This window comes from Oryctolagus cuniculus, chromosome 21, assembly GCF_964237555.1.
Source record: "Oryctolagus cuniculus chromosome 21, mOryCun1.1, whole genome shotgun sequence".
Taxonomy (NCBI): Eukaryota; Metazoa; Chordata; class Mammalia; order Lagomorpha; family Leporidae; genus Oryctolagus; species Oryctolagus cuniculus.
Window position 1 is genome coordinate 29130603 of NC_091452.1, and position 20832 is coordinate 29151434.

The 20832-nt window shown below is 58.4% G+C and overlaps 2 protein-coding genes and 2 non-coding genes across 5 annotated transcripts; all 4 read right to left on the reverse strand.

Moving 5' to 3' along the window:
• Nucleotides 1–1886: 1886 nt before the first annotated feature.
• On the reverse strand, nt 1887–10911 carry LOC100347087 (uncharacterized). Of its 2 annotated transcripts, none has more exons than XM_070065911.1 (7): nt 10842–10911; nt 10173–10420; nt 9907–10030; nt 8731–8939; nt 8143–8213; nt 7826–7930; nt 1887–2123 (listed from the first exon to the last, which is right to left on the reverse strand). In XM_070065911.1, the coding sequence occupies exons 2-7, from the start codon at nt 10392–10394 to the stop codon at nt 1949–1951; spliced, it is 906 nt and encodes a 301-aa protein (XP_069922012.1). In that variant the 5' UTR covers nt 10395–10420; nt 10842–10911; the 3' UTR covers nt 1887–1948. The 2 variants fall into 2 exon arrangements, with proteins under 2 accessions (XP_069922012.1, XP_002719776.4); XM_002719730.4 differs by lacking the exon at nt 10842–10911 and adding an exon at nt 10563–10835.
• A 1961-nt stretch (nt 10912–12872) lies between these two features.
• On the reverse strand, nt 12873–12932 carry MIR130B (microRNA mir-130b). The gene has a single exon (NR_162522.1). It is a non-coding gene; the product is annotated as a microRNA mir-130b (primary transcript).
• A 279-nt stretch (nt 12933–13211) lies between these two features.
• Nucleotides 13212–13271, reverse strand: MIR301B (microRNA mir-301b). The gene has a single exon (NR_162599.1). It is a non-coding gene; the product is annotated as a microRNA mir-301b (primary transcript).
• A 4851-nt stretch (nt 13272–18122) lies between these two features.
• SDF2L1 (stromal cell derived factor 2 like 1) lies at nt 18123–19635 on the reverse strand. The gene is made up of 3 exons (XM_008272178.4): nt 19373–19635; nt 19022–19218; nt 18123–18493 (listed from the first exon to the last, which is right to left on the reverse strand). Exons 1-3 carry the CDS (start codon nt 19566–19568, stop codon nt 18212–18214), a joined length of 675 nt encoding a protein of 224 aa, XP_008270400.3. The 5' UTR covers nt 19569–19635; the 3' UTR covers nt 18123–18211.
• Nucleotides 19636–20832: the final 1197 nt, after the last annotated feature.

Consider the following 20832-nt stretch of genomic DNA (forward strand, 5'->3'; position numbering starts at 1 on the left):
AAAGTCTTCCTTTTGCCGCTGGTTCACCCTCCAATGGCCACCACGACCAGCGCGCTGCGGCCGGCGCACCACACTGATCCGATGGCAGGAGCCAGGTACTTATCCTGGTCTCCCATGGGGTGCAGGGCCCAAGCACCTGGGCCATCCTCCACTGCACTCCCTGGCCACAGCAGAGAGCTGGCCTGGAAGAGGAGCAACCGGGACAGAATCCGGCGCCCTGACTGGGACTAGAACCCGGTGTGCCGGCGCCACAAGGCGGAGGATTAGCCTAGTGAGCCGCAGTGCCGGCCCTAATTGAACATTTTTAAAATTTATTTTACTTGAAAGGCAGAGTTACACAGAGAGAAATATCTTCCATTCTCTGGTTCACTCCCCAAATGGCCACAATGGCCAGAGCTGGACCAGACCGAATCTAAGAACCAGGAGCTTCTTCTGGGTCTCCCACATGGGTGCAGGGGCCCAAGCACATGGGTCATCTGCTGCTTTCCCAGACACATCAGCAGGGAGCCGGGTGGGAAGTTGAGCAGTCGGGACTTGAACTGGTGGCCATATGAGATGTCGGCGCTGCCGAGGTGGCTTACCCAGCAATGGCACAACACCGGCCCCCTTGTTGAATATTTAAATGGGGCAGATTTTTGGGAGGGCCTTGAATACCGCTTGCTTCTGTATCCCACCCTGTCTGTTTGTTTTGTGGCATTTCCACCTGTGGCTACAGCATACTGGCGGTCATCACCGCATCCAGTGCGCCATGGCAGGTGAGGCTGAGGGGCCTGATGGGGAGTGGGCGAGCCGGGTCCGCATGGAAGGGGGCGGGGCTTTGCAGTGCTGCTGGTAGTCTCTCGGCTCCTCTTGGCCTCCTAGCTGCTTCCCAGGCTGCCTACCTCACAGGGCTCTCTTTCCGCCACCCACGTGGGAGGCCTGGGTCGTGTGCCCAGCTCCTGGCTCCCGCTCCAGTCCTGGCATCTGGGTAGTGAACCAGCAGATGGGTTCTCTCTCTTTCTCTCTCTCATAAAGAAAAAAATAATTTCAAAAAATGAAAGCAGGGATCTATCTCCACGACTTGGTTTGTTATCTCTAGTCTCAAGCACAGAGGAGAGCAAACACCAGGGCTCGGCAATCAGCTACTAACGCCTAGTAGTCATCCCTGTTTAGGAAGGACGCCCAGCTGTCATACAGGGGGATTCACTGTGTGGGGCCGGCGCCGTGGCTCACTTGGTTAATCCTCCACCTGCGGCGGCCGGCATCCCATATGGGCCCCGGGTTCTGTCCCGGTTGCTCCTCTTCCAGTCCAGCTCTCTGCTGTGGCCTGGGAAGGCAGTGGAGGATGGCCCAAGTGCTTGGGCCCTGCTCCCGCATGGGAGACCAGGAGAAGCACTTGGCTCCTGGCTTCGGATCAGCGCAGCGCCAGCCGTAGTGGCCATTTGGGGAGTGAACCAGTGGAAAGAAGACCTTTCTCTCTGTCTCTCTCACCGTCTATTCTATAACTCTGTCAAATAAAAAAAAAAATCAGTGTGTGAGTTGACATGACAGTAAGAGTCACAGACCTTTGAAATTCCTTAGGGAACTGCTGCGTTGGAACCCAACAGGCCAGATCACTTTGATTGACAGCAGATCCGGGTGCAGTTCCTGGCTCCTAACTTTGGTCTGGCACCATGGCCGCTGGCTATTGCGGCCATCTGGAAGAAATCAATCTCTTTCTCTCTAACTCTGCCTTTCAAATAAATACACAAATCTTTAAACACACACACACACAGATGCCTCAGTTACCAGGTTACAGAGCAAGTGAGTGCACTGAGACTGAGGCTTGCACCACCCTGCCTGCCTCTTGGGGGCTTCAGGGAGCCAGTGCGATTGCATGACCCTCAGGGGAGCCCAGCACCAGCAAGGCATCTCCACAGGAAGTTTATTCAGGCCTCCACCGTGATCACTGTGCTGTGGCGGGGAGAGGTCACGGGTTCTGCTTGTGGGGCGCGGGCTCTGCATTGCCAGGGTCCTGCTCTGAGTCGTCTTTGGATCTGGACACGGGCTGGAACTTGAGTAGGACAGGCGGGGTGAAGATGGAGGCCTTCACAGCGGAGGACGCCGTCTCCTCACTGCTGGGGGAGCTGCTGCACGCCTGGGCCCTGTAAGGGGAGACGCAGAGACACACCCGTGAGCTGGGACATGCGCACACAGAACCACTGTAGGTACATGTGACCAAACTCTAGGCTTAGGGGAACTTGCGATGCTTTTTGGTTATTAATGTATGTACTTGACCTTCTTGGAGTTGTATTATTTTTTCCCCCTATCTAAATTTATTTAGTTTGAGAGAGCATGAGTGAGCCAGGGCTGGGCCAAGTGGAAGCCAGGAGCAGGGGATTCAATCCGGGTCTCCAGTGTGGATGGCAGGGAACCTGAGCCATTGCCTGCTGTCTGCCCAGGAAGCTGGAATGGAGAACAGAGCTGGGACTGAAACCCAGGGATTCTGACATGGGGTATAGGCAAACGTAAGTGGCCTCTTAACCACTGCTGCCCCGATACACTTCTACTTCTCCCATGAAGTTCAAGACTTTGTTGGAGCAGTGTTTGGAATTGTTAAAAAAATAAAAACTGGGCCGGCGCCGCGGCTCACTAGGCTAATCCTCCGCCTAGCGGCGCCGGCACACCGGGTTCTAGTCCCGGTCGGGGCGCCGGATTCTGTCCCGGTTGCCCCTCTTCCAGGCCAGCTCTCTGCTGTGGCCAGGGAGTGCAGTGGAGGATGGCCCAGGTGCTTGGGCCCTGCACCCCATGGGAGACCAGGAAAAGCACCTGGCTCCTGGCTCCTGCCATCGGATCAGCGTGGTGCGCCGGCCGCAGCGCGCCGGCTGCGGCGGCCATTGGAGGGTGAACCAACGGCAAAGGAAGACCTTTCTCTCTGTCTCTCTCTCTCACTGTCCACTCTGCCTGTCAAAAAAATTTTTAAAAAAATTAAAAAAAAAATAAAAACTGGCAATAATCTAAGTGACCATCAGAAGACAGTTAACTGGGGGCCAGTGTTGTGCCATAGTGGGTAAAGCCACCGCCTATGACACCAGCATCTCATATGGGCGCCGGTTCGAGTCCCAGTTGCTTCACTCCTGATCTAGTTTCTGCTGTGGCCTGGGAAAGCAGTTGAAGATGGCCCAAGTCTTTGGGCCCCTGCACCCACGTGGGAGACCTGGAAGAGGCTCCTGGCTCCTGGCTTTGGATGGGTGCAGACCTGGCCATTGTGGCCATCTGGGAAGTGAGCCAGCAGATGGAAGACACCCCTTTATCTCTCCTCCTCTGCCCCTCCCTGCTTCTGCCTGTCTGTAACTCTGCCTTTCAAATAAATAAATAAATCTAAAAAAGAAAAGATCGCTTACTGAACCACAGCTGTGTCAAGGGATGAAACTGACACCCCAACAATAACAGCCTCCCAGTGGTTTAATTACTGGAGACAACCAAGTTGATGAGAAGTGCATGCAAGATGATCCTACCTGGGTTGAAAAATTAACCAGGGGGCAGGAGTTTTGCGTAGCAATTAAGACACCCGCACCCCACATCAGAGGGTCTGGGTTTGATAACCGGCTTCCAGATCCTGACTGTAGCTTCCTGATAACGTAGACCGTGGGAAGCAGTGATGCTGGCTCAAATGATTAGGTTCTGGCCATGCACCTGAGACCAGGATTCAGTTCCTAGCTTCCAGCCTCAGCCCAGCCCAATCCCAGCCACTGCAGACACCTGGGGAGAGAAGTGGGAGTGGGAGGTTCTCTCTCTCCCTGTCTCTCCCTCTCTCTCTTCCGATCTCAAATAATAATAATAATAAATTAAGCCCCCATTTTAATAAAAGTTTTTAATGCAGTGGCATGAGGTAGACCCACAAGGTCGCATAGTCAGTACCATTATTTCTAGAACATTTCAAAAAATATCTAGTCATGTGTATTTCTGATTTTTTTAAAGGCTTTCTTTTTGTATATTTGAAAAGGGGGGGAGAGAGAGAGAGAGAGAGAGAATCTTCCATCCTCTGGTTCACTCCCACAAAAATGCCAGGAGCCAGGAACTCCATCCAGGTCTCCCAGGTGGGTGAGTGGGCCATCCTCTGCTGATTTCCCAGGTGCATTAGCAGGAAGCTGGATTGGAAGTGGAGGCAGGACTATGGGATATGCACATGAGAACAAGCAGTGGATTATCTGTGCCACAATACCTGTTCCACACATAATTTTCTAAAATTCTTGTTTATTATTGCAGAGAGAGAGAGAGAGAGAGGCCCCCACTCACCCACTGGTTTACTCCCCAAACGCCTGCAACAGCCAAGGATATGTCACGTAGGAGGTCAGGAGCAGCGAACTCCATCTGGGTCTCCCACGTGGCTGGCGGGGGCCCAGTAACTTGAGCCATCACCTGCTGCCTCCCAGGCCTAGCAGTAGCTGGAACGTGGAGATGGGAACCAGAGCTAGGTACTGAACCCAGGTGCTCCGACAGCAACACGAAATGCCTGTCCGGGTTCATTCTTTTAACCACTAGGTTAAACACTTGTTCTGTATTTCCAAAACACTTTCCTCACCAAAAAACCAAAACTGTATGCCCATCAAGCAACAAACCTCCGATTCCCTCTCCCCAGTCTCTGGGGACAACGCACCCACTTTCTAGATACTTCTAGATATTCTAGACATTTCGTATAGTGGAATCACTCAGTATTTGTCCTGGCATGTCTGATGTATCTTATTTAACATAATGTTTTTGAGGTTGTCTGCATCAGGAAACCATGCTTTTCATGGTTGAATAATCACCCATTTTACGGCTCCATCACTATTAACCTTGGATACATTTGTGTTATCCCCACCCTTTGAATATTGTGTATAACAGTATAACAACATCCATGTACAAGTATCTATTTGAATCTATTTATTGTGGTATTCTTAATATTTATTTATTTGAAAGGCAGAGTTAGAGAGAGAGAGAGAGAGAGAGAATCTTCCATTCACTGGTTCCCTCCCCAAATGCCCCCCAACAGCCAGGGCTGGACCAGGCTGAAGTCAGGAGCCAGGAACTCCATCGGGGCCTCGCACATGGGTGGCAGGGACCCAAGCACTTGGGCCATCTTCTGCTGCCTCCCAGACACATGAGCAGGGAGCTGGACTGGAAGTGTGGAGGAGCCGGACTCCAACCAGGCTCGCAATGTGAGACGCAGAAGGCCAAGCAGTGGCTTAACCTGCTGCACCACAACTCCCACCATGGGTCCCTGCTTTAATTCCTCTGAGTGCGTACATGAGAGTGGAATTCCTGGGTCGCATGGTTAACTCTGTGTTGGACATTTTGAGGAGCCACGCAGCTGCACCATTTGAACCAGAATGTCCCACCACCCACGCACCAGAGTTCTAGTTTCTCCACATCCTCATCAGCGGTTGTCGTCGTCTGTTTTGTCCCAGCCACTCTAAGTCAGTGGGAGTTGGATCTGCATCTCCCTAATGGCTGATGATGTTAAGGACCTCTTCCTGTTGCCATACAAATCCGTCTTCTTCTTGTTTTTTAAGATTTATTTATTTGAAAGGCAGAGTTCACACACACACATACACACACACACACACACAGAGAGAGAGAGAGAGAGAGAGAGAGAGAGAGAGGTCTTTCATCCACTGCTTCACTCCCCAATTGGCTGCAATGGCCAGAGCTGCACCGATCCAAAGCCAAGGAGCCAGGAGCTTCTTCCAGGTCTCCCAAATGGGTGCAGGGGCCCAAGGACTTGGGTCACCTTCTACTGCTTTCCCAGGCCATAGTAGAGAGCTGGATTGGAAGAGGAGCAGCCGGGACTTGAACCGGCACCCAGATGGGATGCCAGCACTACAGGTGGCAGTTTTACCCGATACACCACAGTGCCGGCCCCTAAGTCTGTCTTTGAAGAAACACCTATTAGAAGCCTTGCACCTGTTTTTCAAATTAGGTTAGTTTTCTTGTTGTTGAGTTGCTTAGCAAATATTTTCTCCTGTTATGCACTGGTTTTTTTTTTTTTTTCATTCTCTTCTTTTCAAGGTGATGAATATCTTCCGACAAGTTGGATTGTGTTGATGGCTATATAGTTATGAATGGACCAAAAGAAAAAATCCAGGTAGGTAAAGCCGCCGCCTGCACTGCCAGCATCCCATATGGGCGCTAGTGACCTAGCCGTTCCACTTCCAATCCAGCTTTTTGCTGTGGCCTGGGAAAGCAGTGGAAGATGGCCCAAGTCCTTGGGCCCCCGCACCTGCACCCACATGGGAGACCTGGAAGAAGCTCCTGGCTCCTGGCTTCAGATCTGCGCTACTCTGGCCATTGTGGCCATCTGGGGAGTGAACCAGCAGATGGAAGACCTCTCTCTCTCTCTCTGCCTCTGCCTACTTGTACTCTGCCTTTCAAATAAATAAATAAATCTTTTAAAAAAATCCATGGAACCGGACCCTTCAGATGGGTGGATTGTATGTTAAGTGACCTCAAAAACAAGGGCTCAAAAGGAACTGTCAATTTAGCAATATTTTCATGTCGAAGAAAAGGTTTCCAAAGTCTCAGTAGTATGGGATTCTCATTGAGCTTTTTGATAGGCACAAAATGCTCATGCTAGCAATCTTGGCTTGGATATCTTCCATCCAAAAAAAAAAAAAAAGGCAAACACATTTTTTCTAAAGGTTTGCTTACTCCTTAGGTATCCTCTGGGGTAGGTTAAGTTTTTTCTTCACTTTTCTTCTATAGAAAGTCTTCCGGGGCCAGTGCTGTGGTGAAGTGGATAAAGCTGCCACCTGCAGTGCCGGCATCCCATATGGGCACTGGTTCAAGTCCTGGCTGCTCCACTTCCAATCCAGCTTCCTGTTAATGTGCCTGGGAAATGGTCCATGTGGAGACTCGGAAGAAGCGCCTAGCTTCGGCCTGGCCTAGCCCTGGCTGTAGTCTTTTGGGGAGTGAACCAGCAGATGAAAGACCTTTCTCTCTCTCTGTAACTTTGCCTTTCAAATAAATGAACAAATAAATCTTTAAAAAAAAAAAACACACAGAACGGGCATACTCAGGATGAATCCTAGTGTCACCAAAGGACTATGGGTATCAACAATAGCTCAATGCGGGTCCAAGGAATGCACCCCTGTTAGTCGGGGAGGCCGTGCATGTGTGGGGAACTTGGGGAGGGGGTAACTGGGCATCTCCGAGCTGTCCTCTCAGACTCCTGCTGAAAATAAGTTCACTGGTGCCAGCATCGGGCCCAGCAGACTAAGCCACCGCCTGTGACACCGGCATCCCCTAGGGGCACCAGTTCGCTTCTCAGCTGCTCCACTTCCGATCCAGCTCCCTGCTAATGGGTCTGGAAAAGCATCAGAAGATGATCCAAGTGCTTAGGGCCCCTGCACGCATGTGGGAGACCTGAATGGAGGTCCAGGGTCCTAGCTTCAGCCTGGCCCAGCCCTAGCTGTCGAGACCATTTGAGGCGTGAACCAGCAGATGGAAGATCAATTTCTCTCTCTCTCTGTCACTCTGCCTTTCAAATAAATAAATATTTTACAAATAATAATAAAATGCATTTAAAACACAAAACCATCCAGTGACTGAATGCAGCAAAGCGGCTAGTGTCAGCCGCACCGTGGGGGACAGCACTGGATGACGTGGGACACACTGGATGACACTGCGGGTGGTGGGAAAAGCAGTGCTTTTTCAAAAGAAAAAGCCATATTCAGGAAACTCCTGCTTTGCAAAGACATCCTCTGGTGCCAGTCCCTGTTCACACACCGGGACTTTTCCCAGCATCCCTTATCACGTCCTGAGGGCACTCCTGGAAGAGGAGGGGACAGGGCCACCCTGCCCCCAGGGGACGCAAGGGCATGCTCACCAGGGAAAGCCCGGACAGTGAAGCTTGTGTACGCTACTTCCGCCCAAGTAGGAGAAATGGAAGCCGCCGGGGTTGAGGACCAGGGGCGTCAGATCGACCATGTGGCTGTGGAAGGCAGGGCGGACACAAAGCCGTCAGCCCCCGGGGGCCCCTGCGCAGCCCTGGCCCAGGGACTCCCAGACACCTCCCCTGGGAAAGGAGCCCCTCCCACCCCCACCCCAGGCCCGGGGATGGAATGGCACCGAGGCTGGCACGCAGGAGGCCCCCCCAGAGGCTCCCTCTGCATCTCCCTCGAGCCCCGAGGGAGCTGCCTCCACCTCTTTGGGTTTGGCGACAGGCTGCTCCAGTTCAATCTCACATCAGACCTCGAGATGTCCAATTTCTCTACCTGCAGGAAGCAAAGGAACCCTCAGGACAGGGTTCCCGGGGCCCTGGCGAGAAGCTCGAGGACTATGTGGCCAGTGTTATCCCGTCCATGTGCTCTGCGCCCAGCTCCAGGTGGACAGAATAGGGTCAGGGCATGGCAGGCTGCCTGGAGGAGGCCGACGGGAGGCACATGTGGTATGTGGGAGCCTGGAGGTGCAGGCAGGTGGTAGGGTGGGGGTGACACGCATGGGAGACCTGGGAGGGACCCACATTTGCCCCCTGTCCTGTGGCACCTCCCAGAATCCTTTTGCGCGTGCACCTGGCATTTGCATGCTAGAGGCCAGAAAGGCAAAGCTCTGTGCTTCCCACCCAACTCCCAGAAGCCCTCTGTGGCTACTTCTGTTGCTGTTCCACCCAAGGCTTAGTCTGCACACACCACACCTGCAGGCCCAGGACAGCCTGAAGATGGGGGGGTTGGGAGGGGACACAGGTGTCCGCCCCAGGAACGCTGGGATACTGGGGGTGGCAGTCACACTGACCGACTTGCTGGGCAGTGGTGGGAAGGGGCCAAAGACCCTAGGCATGGTGTAGACGGGGGGTGATGAGGCCACTACGGACGCCATGTTGGTGGCAGGCGGCAGCAGTGGCGGCAGCAGGTGGGGTGGCTGGCACGGGGAGGTTGACCTGTCCCGAGAGAGGATGCGCTCTGGTTTCTTGGGTTTGGGTTTCTTTTTCTTCTTCCTGGCATCTGAAACAAAGGCGCCCGTGAAGGCCCAGGCCGTGTGTGCGCCAAGTCGGGGTGGCGTGGGAGGGGCTCTCACGGGGTCCCTCCACAAGAGTGCCCCACGACAGTCCTGAGCAGCCCACAGCCAGCCCGCGGAGGAAGGGTACTCTTCCTGCCCGTTCGTACACACAGAGACGGAGGCTCCGGCTAGCTGAGGACTCACGATCCACACTTTGGGCTGTCTGAGTTTCCTGGGCAGAGACGGGTGTCCTGGCCAGTGAGAGGTGGGGGTGACCTGGGCAGGTCCAGCGTTTGTGGACAGCAAGTGTGCCAGCAGCTAGGACTGCACCCCATCCCGGACTGACCCTGTGGCCACCCCCTGTCCTCCAGTTTGAAGCCCTCCTGCTGTACTCGCGGAAGTCTGACCATTTCTACAGAGCGGCTGGCCAGGCGGGTATCAGCCCTTCGGAAGGCGCCAGGTCCAGCGATCGCCACCGCCAGCAGCTAGCACAGACCAAGGCCAAGGCCAGCCTCAAGTCCCGACTGTGTGACCCTCCTGTGCATGCTGGCAGCACTCCTTGTACCTCTGGTCCTCTTTGGTAAAACAGGGACAAAAGCTCTCGCAACTGTGTGGGGGCCATGCGTGCCGTTGGTGAAATGCAGAACCCCAGAGAAACCACACTCAGAACCACGCAGAGGGAGGCCCCAGGAAGTCGCCTTCTCACAGCTGTGGTGTATCCACACACGCACACACACCCCCCACAGGGACCAAGCCCATACCCACGCAAGGCTCAAGAGTGTCTGTTCAGAAAGTGCAGGCAGGACCAGCGTTGAGGCGCCATAACTAAGCTGCCGCCTGCAATGCTGGCACATCCCATATGGGCGCTGGTTCGAGTCCCGGCTGTTCTGCTTCCGATCCAGCTCTCTGCCATGGCCTGGGAAGGCAGTAGAGCCCAAGTTCTTGGGCTCAGACGCCAGGGCCAAGCCTCACCCCGGGAGTAGAGGTGCACGCGGTGGATGCTCCTCTTCAGCTGCTCCAGGCGCTGGTGCATCTCTAGGGCGCCCATGCTGTTGCACTGGTTCAGCTCCCCCTGGACAGCAGAGCTGAACTTGGCCTGGAGAAGGCAGGGTCGAAGCAAAGGCGGGGCGGTGAGACTCCTGGCTCGCACAGGCTCAGGCAGGCGCGGGCTTCGGGCCTTCTCCCCAACCCACCCCCGACACGTCCAGGGGTCAGCCCTGCGGTCCGTGGCCCCGCACCCAGAGGAAGGAGAGGAGCCCGCGTCGCTCGCACTCGGTCTGCTTGCCCTTGCGCACCACCCTCTCGGCCAGCGCGGGGTTGCGGTCCAGGCTCCGGAAGAGGCGGCGCAGCGCGCGCTCCGTGTAGGTGGCCGCCTGCCTCTCGAAGTCCTCCTCGGAGATGAGCTGGCAGAAGGTCACGCTCTGCGGGAACTCGCGGTCGAACTCGTCCAGGACCTCCATCCGAGAAGGCTGCAGGCGGGCGCGGCCTGCGGGGAGGGGGCGAGGCGGCCGTCGGGGCGGAGCTCCCGGGGAGCCCACCCTCTCCCCGCCCCCGGACCGCGCCGCTGCTCTGGGAAGGGGTCGGAGCGGGGGTGGGGCAAGGCCTGGACTCTGGGAAGACCCACGCACCCGCTCTTGTGCCCCGAGCCGCCACGCGCAGGCGCAGGCTCCCTGGCTGACTGCAGCCGCCGCTCGCCTGTCGGAACCAATCCGCGCCGGGGCCGGGGGCGGAGCCAGCCCGCGCGTGACAATGCCCGCCCCTCTGGGCATGCGCTCTCGCGCCCTCGCCGGGGCGGACGCGGGCGGCGTTGCTCAGGGTTGGGTCGCGCAGCCCGAAGTCCAGCGACTTCTCCAATGCCCCCAGCCATACCATTGCCTCCGCGGCACCCAGGGGCGCACCTCTCTCACCATTCTGTGGCCGCCCTCGCTCCTCCCCTCACGGGCACTCCTGAGCTCCGTACTCTCGGTAGTGGTGGAACGCAGAACTTAGAAACTTGCATTGTTGGGCTCAGGCCTCCCTGCAGCTCCAGCCCCACGGTCCAGATGTCCACTAGGGACGCTTCTTGGACATCTCACACTGAACACACCCAGATTCGAACACGGTTTCTTCTCCCTGCCTTCTGGGTCACCTTCCACACCCCCAGCGCTAATGAGAGGGTGCGCCCGGGAGTGCTCCCCATTAGCCCCGAGATCCATGGAGTCTCATCAGGTTTTTCTTTTCTTTTTTTATTAGTTTTCATTTATTTGAGAGATCTTCCATCAGCTGGTTCGCTCCCCAAATGCCCACAACAGCCAGGGATTGGCCAGGCGGAAGCCAGGAGCCACGAACTCCATCCAGAGATGTCAGGGGCTCCAAGGGCTTGAGCCATCATCTGCTGCCTCCCAGGAAGAATGAGCTGGAAACCGTATGGAAAGCAAGGAGCCGGGACTCAAACAAGCACCCCAGTGTGGGTCGCAGGCATCCCTAGCAATGTAACCCCCTGAGCCACAACGCCCACCCCTAACCACATGTTCCTCCCAACTGATACCCAGCTCTCCCTGACAGAAGAGGGGGCACCTGCCACCACCTCTTCCTGAGGTCGGGGAGGAAGGGGAAGCCAGCCAAGAGGGAACCAGGGGTGCAGGCAAGAGGCTCAAACACACCTGGGCTCACATCTCCATTCTTTCTGCCCTGTTGGACTTACAAAATAAAATTTAATGCAATGTAGTTGTACCTCTTTTCTTTTTTTTGGAAGGATTTATTTGTTTGAAAGGCAGAGTCAGAGAGAGGAAGAGACAGATCTTCCATCCACTTGTTCACTGGGCCACAGGGAAGCCAGGAGCTTCTTCCGGGTCTCCCATGTGGGTGCAGAGGCCCAAGCACTTGGCTCTTCTTCAGCTGCTTTCCCAGGAGCATTAGCAAGCAGGGAGCTGTATCAAGTGGAGCAGCTGGGACTCAAAACAGCACCCACATGGGATGCTGGCACTGCAGGCGGTGGCTTAACCTGCTACAGCACAGCGCCGGCCCCTGTACCTTTCTTCAGATAGGACAGGCAGCCTCTGAGGGTCACACACACCCTTCATTACCAATGATGTGGTAATAACAGTGCTACATGCTTTGTCAGTTTACTTGAATTGTCTGAAATTATCTACAGGGGCCAGCATCCTACCTACATGGGCGCCGGTTCGAGTCCCAGCTGCTCCACTTCTGATCCTGCTCTCTGCTATGGCCTGGGAAAGCGGTAGAAAGCAGAGCCTTGAGTGTGCCACCCTCCCTCCAGCAAGGGCAGGAGACATCGGCATGGGAGTGGGAGAGGGGTCCCCGGCTAGCAGGAGGATGGGGGGGAGGCTCTGCAAAGGATAAGGGGCAGCTATCTGCAGCCATGACCCCTGGAGCTCAGAGGGACAGGAGGGTGAGCCTGAGTCAGGTAACCCTGGGACCAAGAAAGCCCAAGGGCCAGGACTAGGAGACAGAGGAGCCCCCTCCCCCCCAACTCCCATCCCTAGGTGCCTGGTTAAATCCAGTCATCCCAGAGTTTTCAGCCAAGGACAGGAGATACTCCCTGGGTTTGAACCCCTGGGGGACCAGGCTCTGTTCTGGCTGGAAGTGGGGAGCTTGCCAGACAGCTGAGAGCCCCTCTCCTGCAAGCTCTGGGCATGTCTGCCTGTAAGAGAACAGTCTGGCATGGTTGGCGGTCATCAATCACACATGGAAGGCTTGGCATCCCAAGTCCACCCCAAGGGACCTGCCTCCCCTCCCCCACGCCCCCAACACACACACACACACCCTAACCCAACAGAACAGTCTCTCCAGGGCCTAGTGATCATTCTGGGGACCGGATCCGTGGTTGGAGGCCCCAGTCCAGTTCTGCATTACCCTCCCCTCTCCCAGCTGGGAAGTGGAGCGAGGCGGGCAGTCTGGTGCCCTCAAGCCCTGCGGAGCAGCGGCCGGCCTGACCGATGCCCTTTCATCATTGCACTGCTTCCCAGTGGTCCACAGTAGTGCAACAGGGAAAGAGTATCGGGCAGGCCTGCTGGCGGGCGCCTCTCCCAGGGCCGGTGGGATCTGAAACCTGGAATGCAGGCCCACCGGGGGCGGGGCCTCTGCCTGGGGGAAGGGTGCCCTCTGACCCCAGAGGCCCAGGCCCAGCTAGGATCTCAAGTTTCCATGGAGAAGCGAGTGAACTGGGCAAAGGGGGAGGGGAGGGTTGGCAGGCTCAAGCCCCCCCCCACAGCCCGACCTGGGGGGTGGGTAAGAGCCGATTGTGGGGGGAGGGGGGTCCCCAAGGCTAGTCCCAGATGCTTTGACAATATCATTGCACTGCTTCTTAGAGCACAGTAGTGCAACCTCGTCAGAGCACCTGCAGCCAGCAGCGGGGACACCAAGGTCCCCAACACACACAGGGCCCCGCGTCGGTGGGACCAGAGCCCCTGTCCAGGACACTTTGGGAATGGGCCAGATCCCGGCCAGGCTGCCATAATGGGCGTCTTCAGAAACCCGGGGCAACTAAGATCTTTCCCACTCCCACCCCCACCCCCACCCCCACCCCCAGACGTCTCGGGATGGCCATGGGGACGGGAGGGCAGGGGCTCCACACCGGAGGATGGGGGCGGGGATAGAGCTGCAAACCCCGGGGAGCGGCGGGCCGGACGGTGGAGGGGAGCCTGGACACAAAGGAGAGGGGCCCGCGCTCCGCCACAGTCCAAAGTCCGGCCGGAGCCCCCAGGGAAGGATGCCTCAGCCCGACGACCCTGCGCCCAGACCAACCTTCCGGCTCCGGGACCCCTTCCGCCTCGGGACCCCAGCCTCTGGCCCCTGGCCCCCCAACCGTGAATTCCCCGTTGCGCCCCAGCGGACTCCTGAACTGAGCGAAGCAGGAGAATGGGGGATGGGTTGGGGTGGGGGGGCTTCCCGCCTTCTGGTTTCCCTGCCGAGAGGGGGAGCCGGGGGTCCCGACAGTGCCTCTCCCCTCGCTTCGCGGGACCCGGTGGGGGGCGTCCCTCGCCCCAGACCCAGCTACTCACTTGGACGACCCTTCCACCCAAGGCAAGGGCAAGACGCGGGAGGCTAGCGGGAGCCGGGGGTCTTGGCCGTTGTCCGTCGCCGTGCTCCCCACCCGGACGACCCCCGCACCTCGTGGCGCCCTCTCGCCTGTCGGCTCCATCTTTAACCCGCTGACAGTCGGAGGGGCCGGGTCCCCGGCTGCTTAGCATAGCGCCGAGTTTATTGGCCGATGCCGGCGCGGGGGCTTCGCCTCCTGCGCGCCTATTGGCTGACGCCTGAGCGATTTCAAAAGAGCCTCCAGGCTCCCATTGGCCCGGCGCCTCCCGAGTCTCGGGCTCGCCTGCTTTTAACAATGAGTTGCTGCGAACGCTTCGCTCCCCATTCATAAGTTTATCGAGAGGGAAACTTTGCCCGCCTTTTCTCAGCTCGCGTGTGCTGCAGCCGCGGCGGGAGGCGCGGGCCAAGCGGATGCGCCCACCTGGGAGCGGGGAGCTAGTGGGGACGCTCGGGAAACGCCCCCCACCCCCAACGGGGGCCGAGCCCGCCGTGGGACAATGCTTCCCTCCGCTTCCCGCACGGGATGTTCAGAGGCTGGGTCCCCGCGTGGTTACGATCCGCCGTGGACGAACAGGGCGTGCAGCCGGGCTGACAGCCGAAGGGGACGGCGCAGGACGCCCCGTGCCCTTGCACAGGCCCTGGGGTGCCGTGGGGGGCGGGGAGGGGAAGGGCACAGGTAGGCACTGCTGGACTTGTATCTTTGGAACCCGGTTGCCTCTCTGCAAAATTTGAGAGGAAAACTGAACCCGCTTCGTTGGGCTTTCTGCCAGGAGCAGGTGAGATGCTCATCGCTGCTGGGATCTCCTCTTTTTAAAACATTTATTTATTTGAGAGGGAGAGAGTGCGCTTCCATCTGCTGGTTCATTCCCTAAATAGTCTCAATGGCTGGAGGCGGAAGCCAGGAGCCAGGAGTTTCTTTCGGGTCTCCCACCTGGGTGCAGGGTCCCAAGCACTCAGGCCATCCCCTGCTACCTTCCCAGGCACATTATCAGGGAGCCGGATCGGAAGAGGAGCAGCCCTGGGATTGCCCATATGGCATGCCGGCACTGCAGAGGCGGCTTAGCATTCTACACCACGGTGCCGGCCCCTGGGATCTGTTCTCAAGACTGCCCACCTTACTGTGCTGGGTAAGGGTGTGCAGACAGAGGCGGGAGTGGGCTAGTCCTGCCCAGAAGGGACTGGCAGAGTTGCCCCTGGGACTTGCAGTGTCCTCTGCACTGTAGGTCGTGGCTCTGCCTGGGGGCTTTATTCTGGTCTGAGAGCCCCTTCCTGGACATTGGTAAGCACTTCAGAGTCGTTACCCAGCCCCTCCCCACTGCCCAGCAGGCCTCGGCAACCTGTGGTGGGCAATGACCCTGGGTTCCACGCCTCTCCGGAGTTCTGCACTGTGGCCCAGATTCCCTGATGTGACTGAGCTCTGGTTGCCCAAAGGGGTAACTGACAAAATGTCCACCATCAGCTGCTTTCCTTTCTGTCTCCCAACCCTCTACTTCCATTCAAATCCTCAGGTCAGGTGAGGGAGGGCAGGGGAGGATGGATTTGAAGATGATGCCCAAGAAGGTTGGCAGGGGACCAGCGCTGCGGCACAGTGGGTTGGGGGGCTGCCTGCAACGCTGGCATCCTGTATGGATACCGGTTCAAGTCCTGGCTGCTCCACTGCCAATCCAGCTCCCTGTTCATGCTCGTGGGAAGGCAGCAGAAGATGGTTCAAGGGCTTGGGCCCCTGCCACCCATGTGGGAGACCCAGACGGAGTTCCTGGCTCCAGGTTTTGGCCTGTTCCAGCCCCAGCTGTTGCAGCCATTTGAGGGTAAACCAGTGGATGGAAGATCTCTCTCTCTCTGTAATGCTGCCTTTCAAATAAATAAATAAATGGTGTTTAATAAAAAGGTTGGCAGGGGTTAGTGCTGTGGAGCAGTGGGCTGGGCTGCCGCCCACTATGCCAGCATCCCCTATGAGTGCTGGTTGGTGTCCCAGCTAGCCCACTTCTGATCTAACTCCCTGTTAATGTGCCTGGGAAAGCAATGGATGATGGCCTTGAGTCCTTGGGCTCCTGCCACCTACATGGGAGACCCAGATGGAGCTCCAGGCTCCTTGGCTTCAGCCTAGCCCAGCTCTGACCATTGCAGCCATTTGGGGAGTGGAAGACCATTTGGGGAGCGATGGAAGACCTCGATGTCTCTCCCTCTCTGCTACTCTGCCTTTCAAATCAATCCATCAACCCTTTTTTTTTTTTTATTTTTGACAGGCAGAGTGGACAGTGAGAGAGAGACAGAGAGAAAGGTCTTCCTTTGCCATTGGTTCACCCTCCAATGGCCGCTGCAGCTGGTGCGCTGTGGCTGGCGCACCGTGCTGATCCAAAGTCAGGAGCCAGGTGCTTCTCCTGGTCTCCCATGGGGTGCAGGGCCCAAGCACTTGGGCCATCCTCCACTGCACTCCCGGGCCACAGCAGAGAGCTGGCCTGGAAGAGGGGCAACCGGGACAGAATCCGGTGCCCCGACCGGGACTAGAACCCGGTGTGCCGGCGCCACAAGGCGGAGGATTAGCCTATTGAGCCACAGCACCGGCCAATCCATCAACCTTAAAACACTCACCCCCACACACACCCACACAGTGGCAGTAGCAGGTGGGGAGGGGAAGTGTACTGGACCAATGGCCTACACATGAGCACCCTCCTCTCCGCTCCCTCCCCCAAATTCACAATTGGGCAGAGCTTTTCTGCCATGCTGCCCCATCCTTTAAATAAAACCAACCGTTCTCCCAGATGGTCACACTATTCCAAGCCCCTTGCAGCCAGTTGCCACCTCGGCCTCTCTGGTTCTTTTTCAAGGATGGGCACCCTTTAAGCATTTCCCTTAGTAAGCCCCTACTCCGCGGAGTTGGCAAATCCAGGAAGCTTGTAATCCCCGTCGTCACCTCTAGAGGGCACCCACGCACCGGCAATGCCTCCTGCCGGCTTCCTTTCTTCCCGGATGGGGATCCTGACCGCCCCAAGTTGCGCCTCCTCTCAGGTGTCTGTGCCAGGCAGTTCTTTGTGGCTGCTATCCCTTGCAATAGCCTTGGGCGGTCACGGTCGGGACCTGAGATGCCGCACACCTAGGGGCTCTGGGGAGGATGAGGATGGGTGGGGTGCTGCTTGTACCAAGATGAGGAACCCTGTGCTTGCTAATTTCCAGCAGGAGGACAGAGCCCTCTCCTGGCCCTGGGTCGAGGCGGCCGGGAGCCTGAGGTCACCGCTTCTGTGCCCCATCCCGGCTGGCAGGAGATGGGACCCCCTGCTCACCCTGCCGCGGGGACACAGCCCCAGCCCTCAACAGGAAGGGGCCGGGTACCACCCAAGGGAGGATGGAGGCCCGCACTTGCTGAAGGTGGTACCGCAGTGCATGCAAAAGCATTCAAAACGTCAGCAGAGGCAGCACTTGGTGTGGCAGCTAAGATGCTGGCCGGTGGAGCCGGTGCTGTGGCACAGTGGGCTAAGCCTCCACCTGCAGCACCAGCATCCCACACAGGGCCGGTTCAAGTCCTGGTGCTGCTCCTCTTCCGATCCAGCTCCGTGCTGGTGCACCTGGGAAAATAGCAGAAGATGGCCCGAGTGCACCTGTGTGGGAGACCTGGAAGGAATTCCTGGGTCCTGGCTTCAGCCTGGCCCAGTCCTGGCTGTTGTGGCCATTTGGGGGGGGGTGGTGGCAGTGAACCAGCAGATGGATGGTCTCTGTCTCTGCTCTCTATAAATCTTCAAGAAAAAAAAAAAAAAAGATGCTGTGTGGGATGCCCGCATCCCATATCAGAGTGTTTGGGATCTAATTCTGCTTCTGCTCCACACTCAGGGGCTGGCTGTGGTACCTGGGCCCCTGCCACCCATGTGGGAGACCCAGATGGAGTGCCAGGAGCCTGGCCCAGTCTCAGCTGTTGCAGCCACTTTGGGGAGTGAACTGGCGGGATGGGAGACTTCTCTCTCTCCCGTCTCACCAAGGAAAGAAAGAGAAGGCGCGGGAGAGGGAGGAGGGTGAAGGAAAGGAGGGAGGAAGAAAGGGCGGGTGATGCTGTGGATACATTCAGCCAGGCCAGGTTGGCCTCTCCGCATCGAGGAAGAAATCCCAGTGCTTGCTGGAGCCTCCTGGTCACCCCCAGGCTCAGGGCCGAACACAACCACGGACGGGCATTCTTTAATCACAAAGGCACTTGGGGAACTCCCTCCACACCCCAAAGTCTCTGGCCCTCCCTGGCCGCCCACCGCACTCAGAGTTCGTCGTGAGCCCCAGCGGGTTCCGCCCCCGGCTTGATGAAGACGCCCTCCATGGCCTTCCAGGTGTTGTGCGTGTTGGCGCTGGCCATGCCGTGCACCTCGTGCTGGCCCCGGATCGGGTTCCCGTACTGCTCGCCGGTGACCGACAGGAACACGGAGGTCCCCACGTGCTGGAAACGCACCGCGGCCTCGCGCTCCCAGTGCTGCCCGGAGCAGCGCACCGTCCACAGGTCCAGGTCGTCCCCCTCGCCGTCCTCCCCAAAAGCGCTCACCTCCTGCGTGTGTGTGCACAGTGGTCACCGCCAAGGGCCACTCGGCCGGCAGGGGCACTCGCACCCAGGGAGCTAAGGCTGGCTTCTTCACGTGCTCCCCACCCCCGTCCAAGGCTGAACCCCTCTCCCCAATCCCGCAGGGTCTTTATCAGTCTTAACCCCTAAGCACCTTCCTGGAGCACCACCCCCCAGATGCCACCGTCTTCCAGCCTGGGCACCAGCTCCCTCTCTCTCCGCCTCTGCTGCCTGCTCCTCCTGGCCAGCCCGAGCCTGGAGCTCCTGCTCCCTCTGCTTGTGGGCTCCCACCAGCGCCTACAAGAGGAGCGACCCCGGACGTGCAGACCGCCCCCTCCCGGGAGCGCCCCCCCCCCCGCCGGAGGCGGGACCCCCTGCAGTACCGCTAAGTCCCGAGAGGGGGCGCTCGGCGCGCGTTTTTTCCACCCCCGCCCCCTTGAATCGAAATTCCCGTTTCGCAGAAGCTGAAGCTCAGAGCCCGGCAGGTGGGGGTCAGGGAAAAGGGGGCGCACCCACCTGGTTGTTGGACAGCGGCGACGGGAAGTGGTGCGTGTGCAGGTTCTTGCCGGTGAGCACGTGCGTGAGCCGCACCGCCTGCCCGCAGCGCACCGGGGCCCCGCGCGGGCACCCGTCGTCCGCGCCGCCGCGGATCCGCCAGTAGCTGTTGGCGTCGTCCGAAGCGTCCACGCCGGTCACCGACTGCTGGCCGCTGCCTGAGGAGCGACACCGGGGCCCGCCGCGGCGTCTCTCGTCAGGCGCGGAGCTCTCGGGGCCCCTGGTCGGCCCCCGATCGCCCGGGACCCCACCTCCCCCCCACACACACACAACGGCCCACACGCCCCCCGGCCCCCCGCCAGCCCCGCGCACCGGATCCGTATTTGATGTCGTGCGAGTGCAGCCGCACCCTGTGGTGCGTGTTGAAGAGCTTCAGCACCGACCCGCACGTCACGAACCCCGCGCCGGTCTTGGCAGCCACGCCGGCCGGCCCTAAAAGGGCCAGCAGCAGCCCCAGCAGCACCGGCCCCGCAGCGCCGCCGCCGCCGCCGCGGCCCGCGCTCCACATCACCGCGGCCGGGCTTGAGGCGCTCGGGTCCCACCGGCCGCTTCCGTCCTCGCCGCGGGGCCAATCCGGCTCTGACAGCGCCCCGCCCCACAACGGCCAATCGCCGGCCTGCGCGGCTCTCCCTCTGCGACGCCATTGGGTCGCAGGGGCGGGGACCCGCCCCTTCGGCTTGGGAGCGAGGCGTCTGGGAGGGGGCTGGAGACACGAGGACGCTTTTGATTGGTCCACGCTTCCGAGCACTCGCCAATGGGAAACGCGTGTGGATAAGAGCGCCGAGTCCCGCTGCCGCCCATTCCCCCGGTGCACCCGGTTCAGGCCCCTGCGTGTTCCTGGATCTCGGACGCTAGGGTCTCTGCGCTCAGACTGTGCGCCGGCGGCTGCAGGGTCTTGGGGTTGCGGGGTCCCGGAGCACACAGATCCCCAAGGCACCAGGGCTTTCTGAAGTTCCCTGGCCACTGTGACATTTGGCCCCTGGGACAGCAGAGGGCAGCACGGAGCTATGGTGCAGGCTCTCACCAGGGGGCCCCAGAGCTGCCTAAGGGACAGCACAGGCCACGGGGAGTGACAAGCGAGCCTGGGTGACCGCGCGTCGGCTTAAAGGGAGCAGAGCTTATACCCCGTTTGCTTATCCATTTCCAGGAGCATCCTTAGGTTGATGGAGTTCGTTCCAGGCTGGGGGCCTCAGGGGATCTGGCTCTGGGCTACACCACCCCAAACACTGACTAGGCAAGGCACAAGGGCCCCTTGCAAAGCAAGGAGAAAAGTTCGTTTTAAATAAATCAGCCAGGGGCTGGCGTTGTGGCGCAGTGGGTTAAGCTGCCGCCTGGGACGCTGGCTTCCCATGTGGGCTCAGTTCCAGCTACTTCACTTCCTGCTGGTGCCCCTGCGAAAACAGCAGAAGATGGCCCAAGTGATCGGGGTTCCTGCCACCCACGGGAGAGACCTGAAGGAAGCTCCAGGCTCCCGGCTTCGGGTTAGCCCAGCTTCGGCTGTTGCAGCCATTTGAGAGAGAGCTTCCATCCGCTGGCTCACTCCCCAAATGCACCCGGGGAAGCAGTAGAAGATGGCCCAATTGCTTGGGCCCCTGCCACCCATGTGGAAGACTCGGAAGAAGCTCCTGGCTGCAGCCCAGCCCAGCCCTGGCCATTGTAGCCATTTGGGGAGTGAAACAGTTGGATGGAAGACCAGAAGATCGATCTCTCTCTCTCAAAAAAAAAAAAAAACTTCTCAAAAAAAATTTGAAAGGCAAAGTTATGGAGAAAGA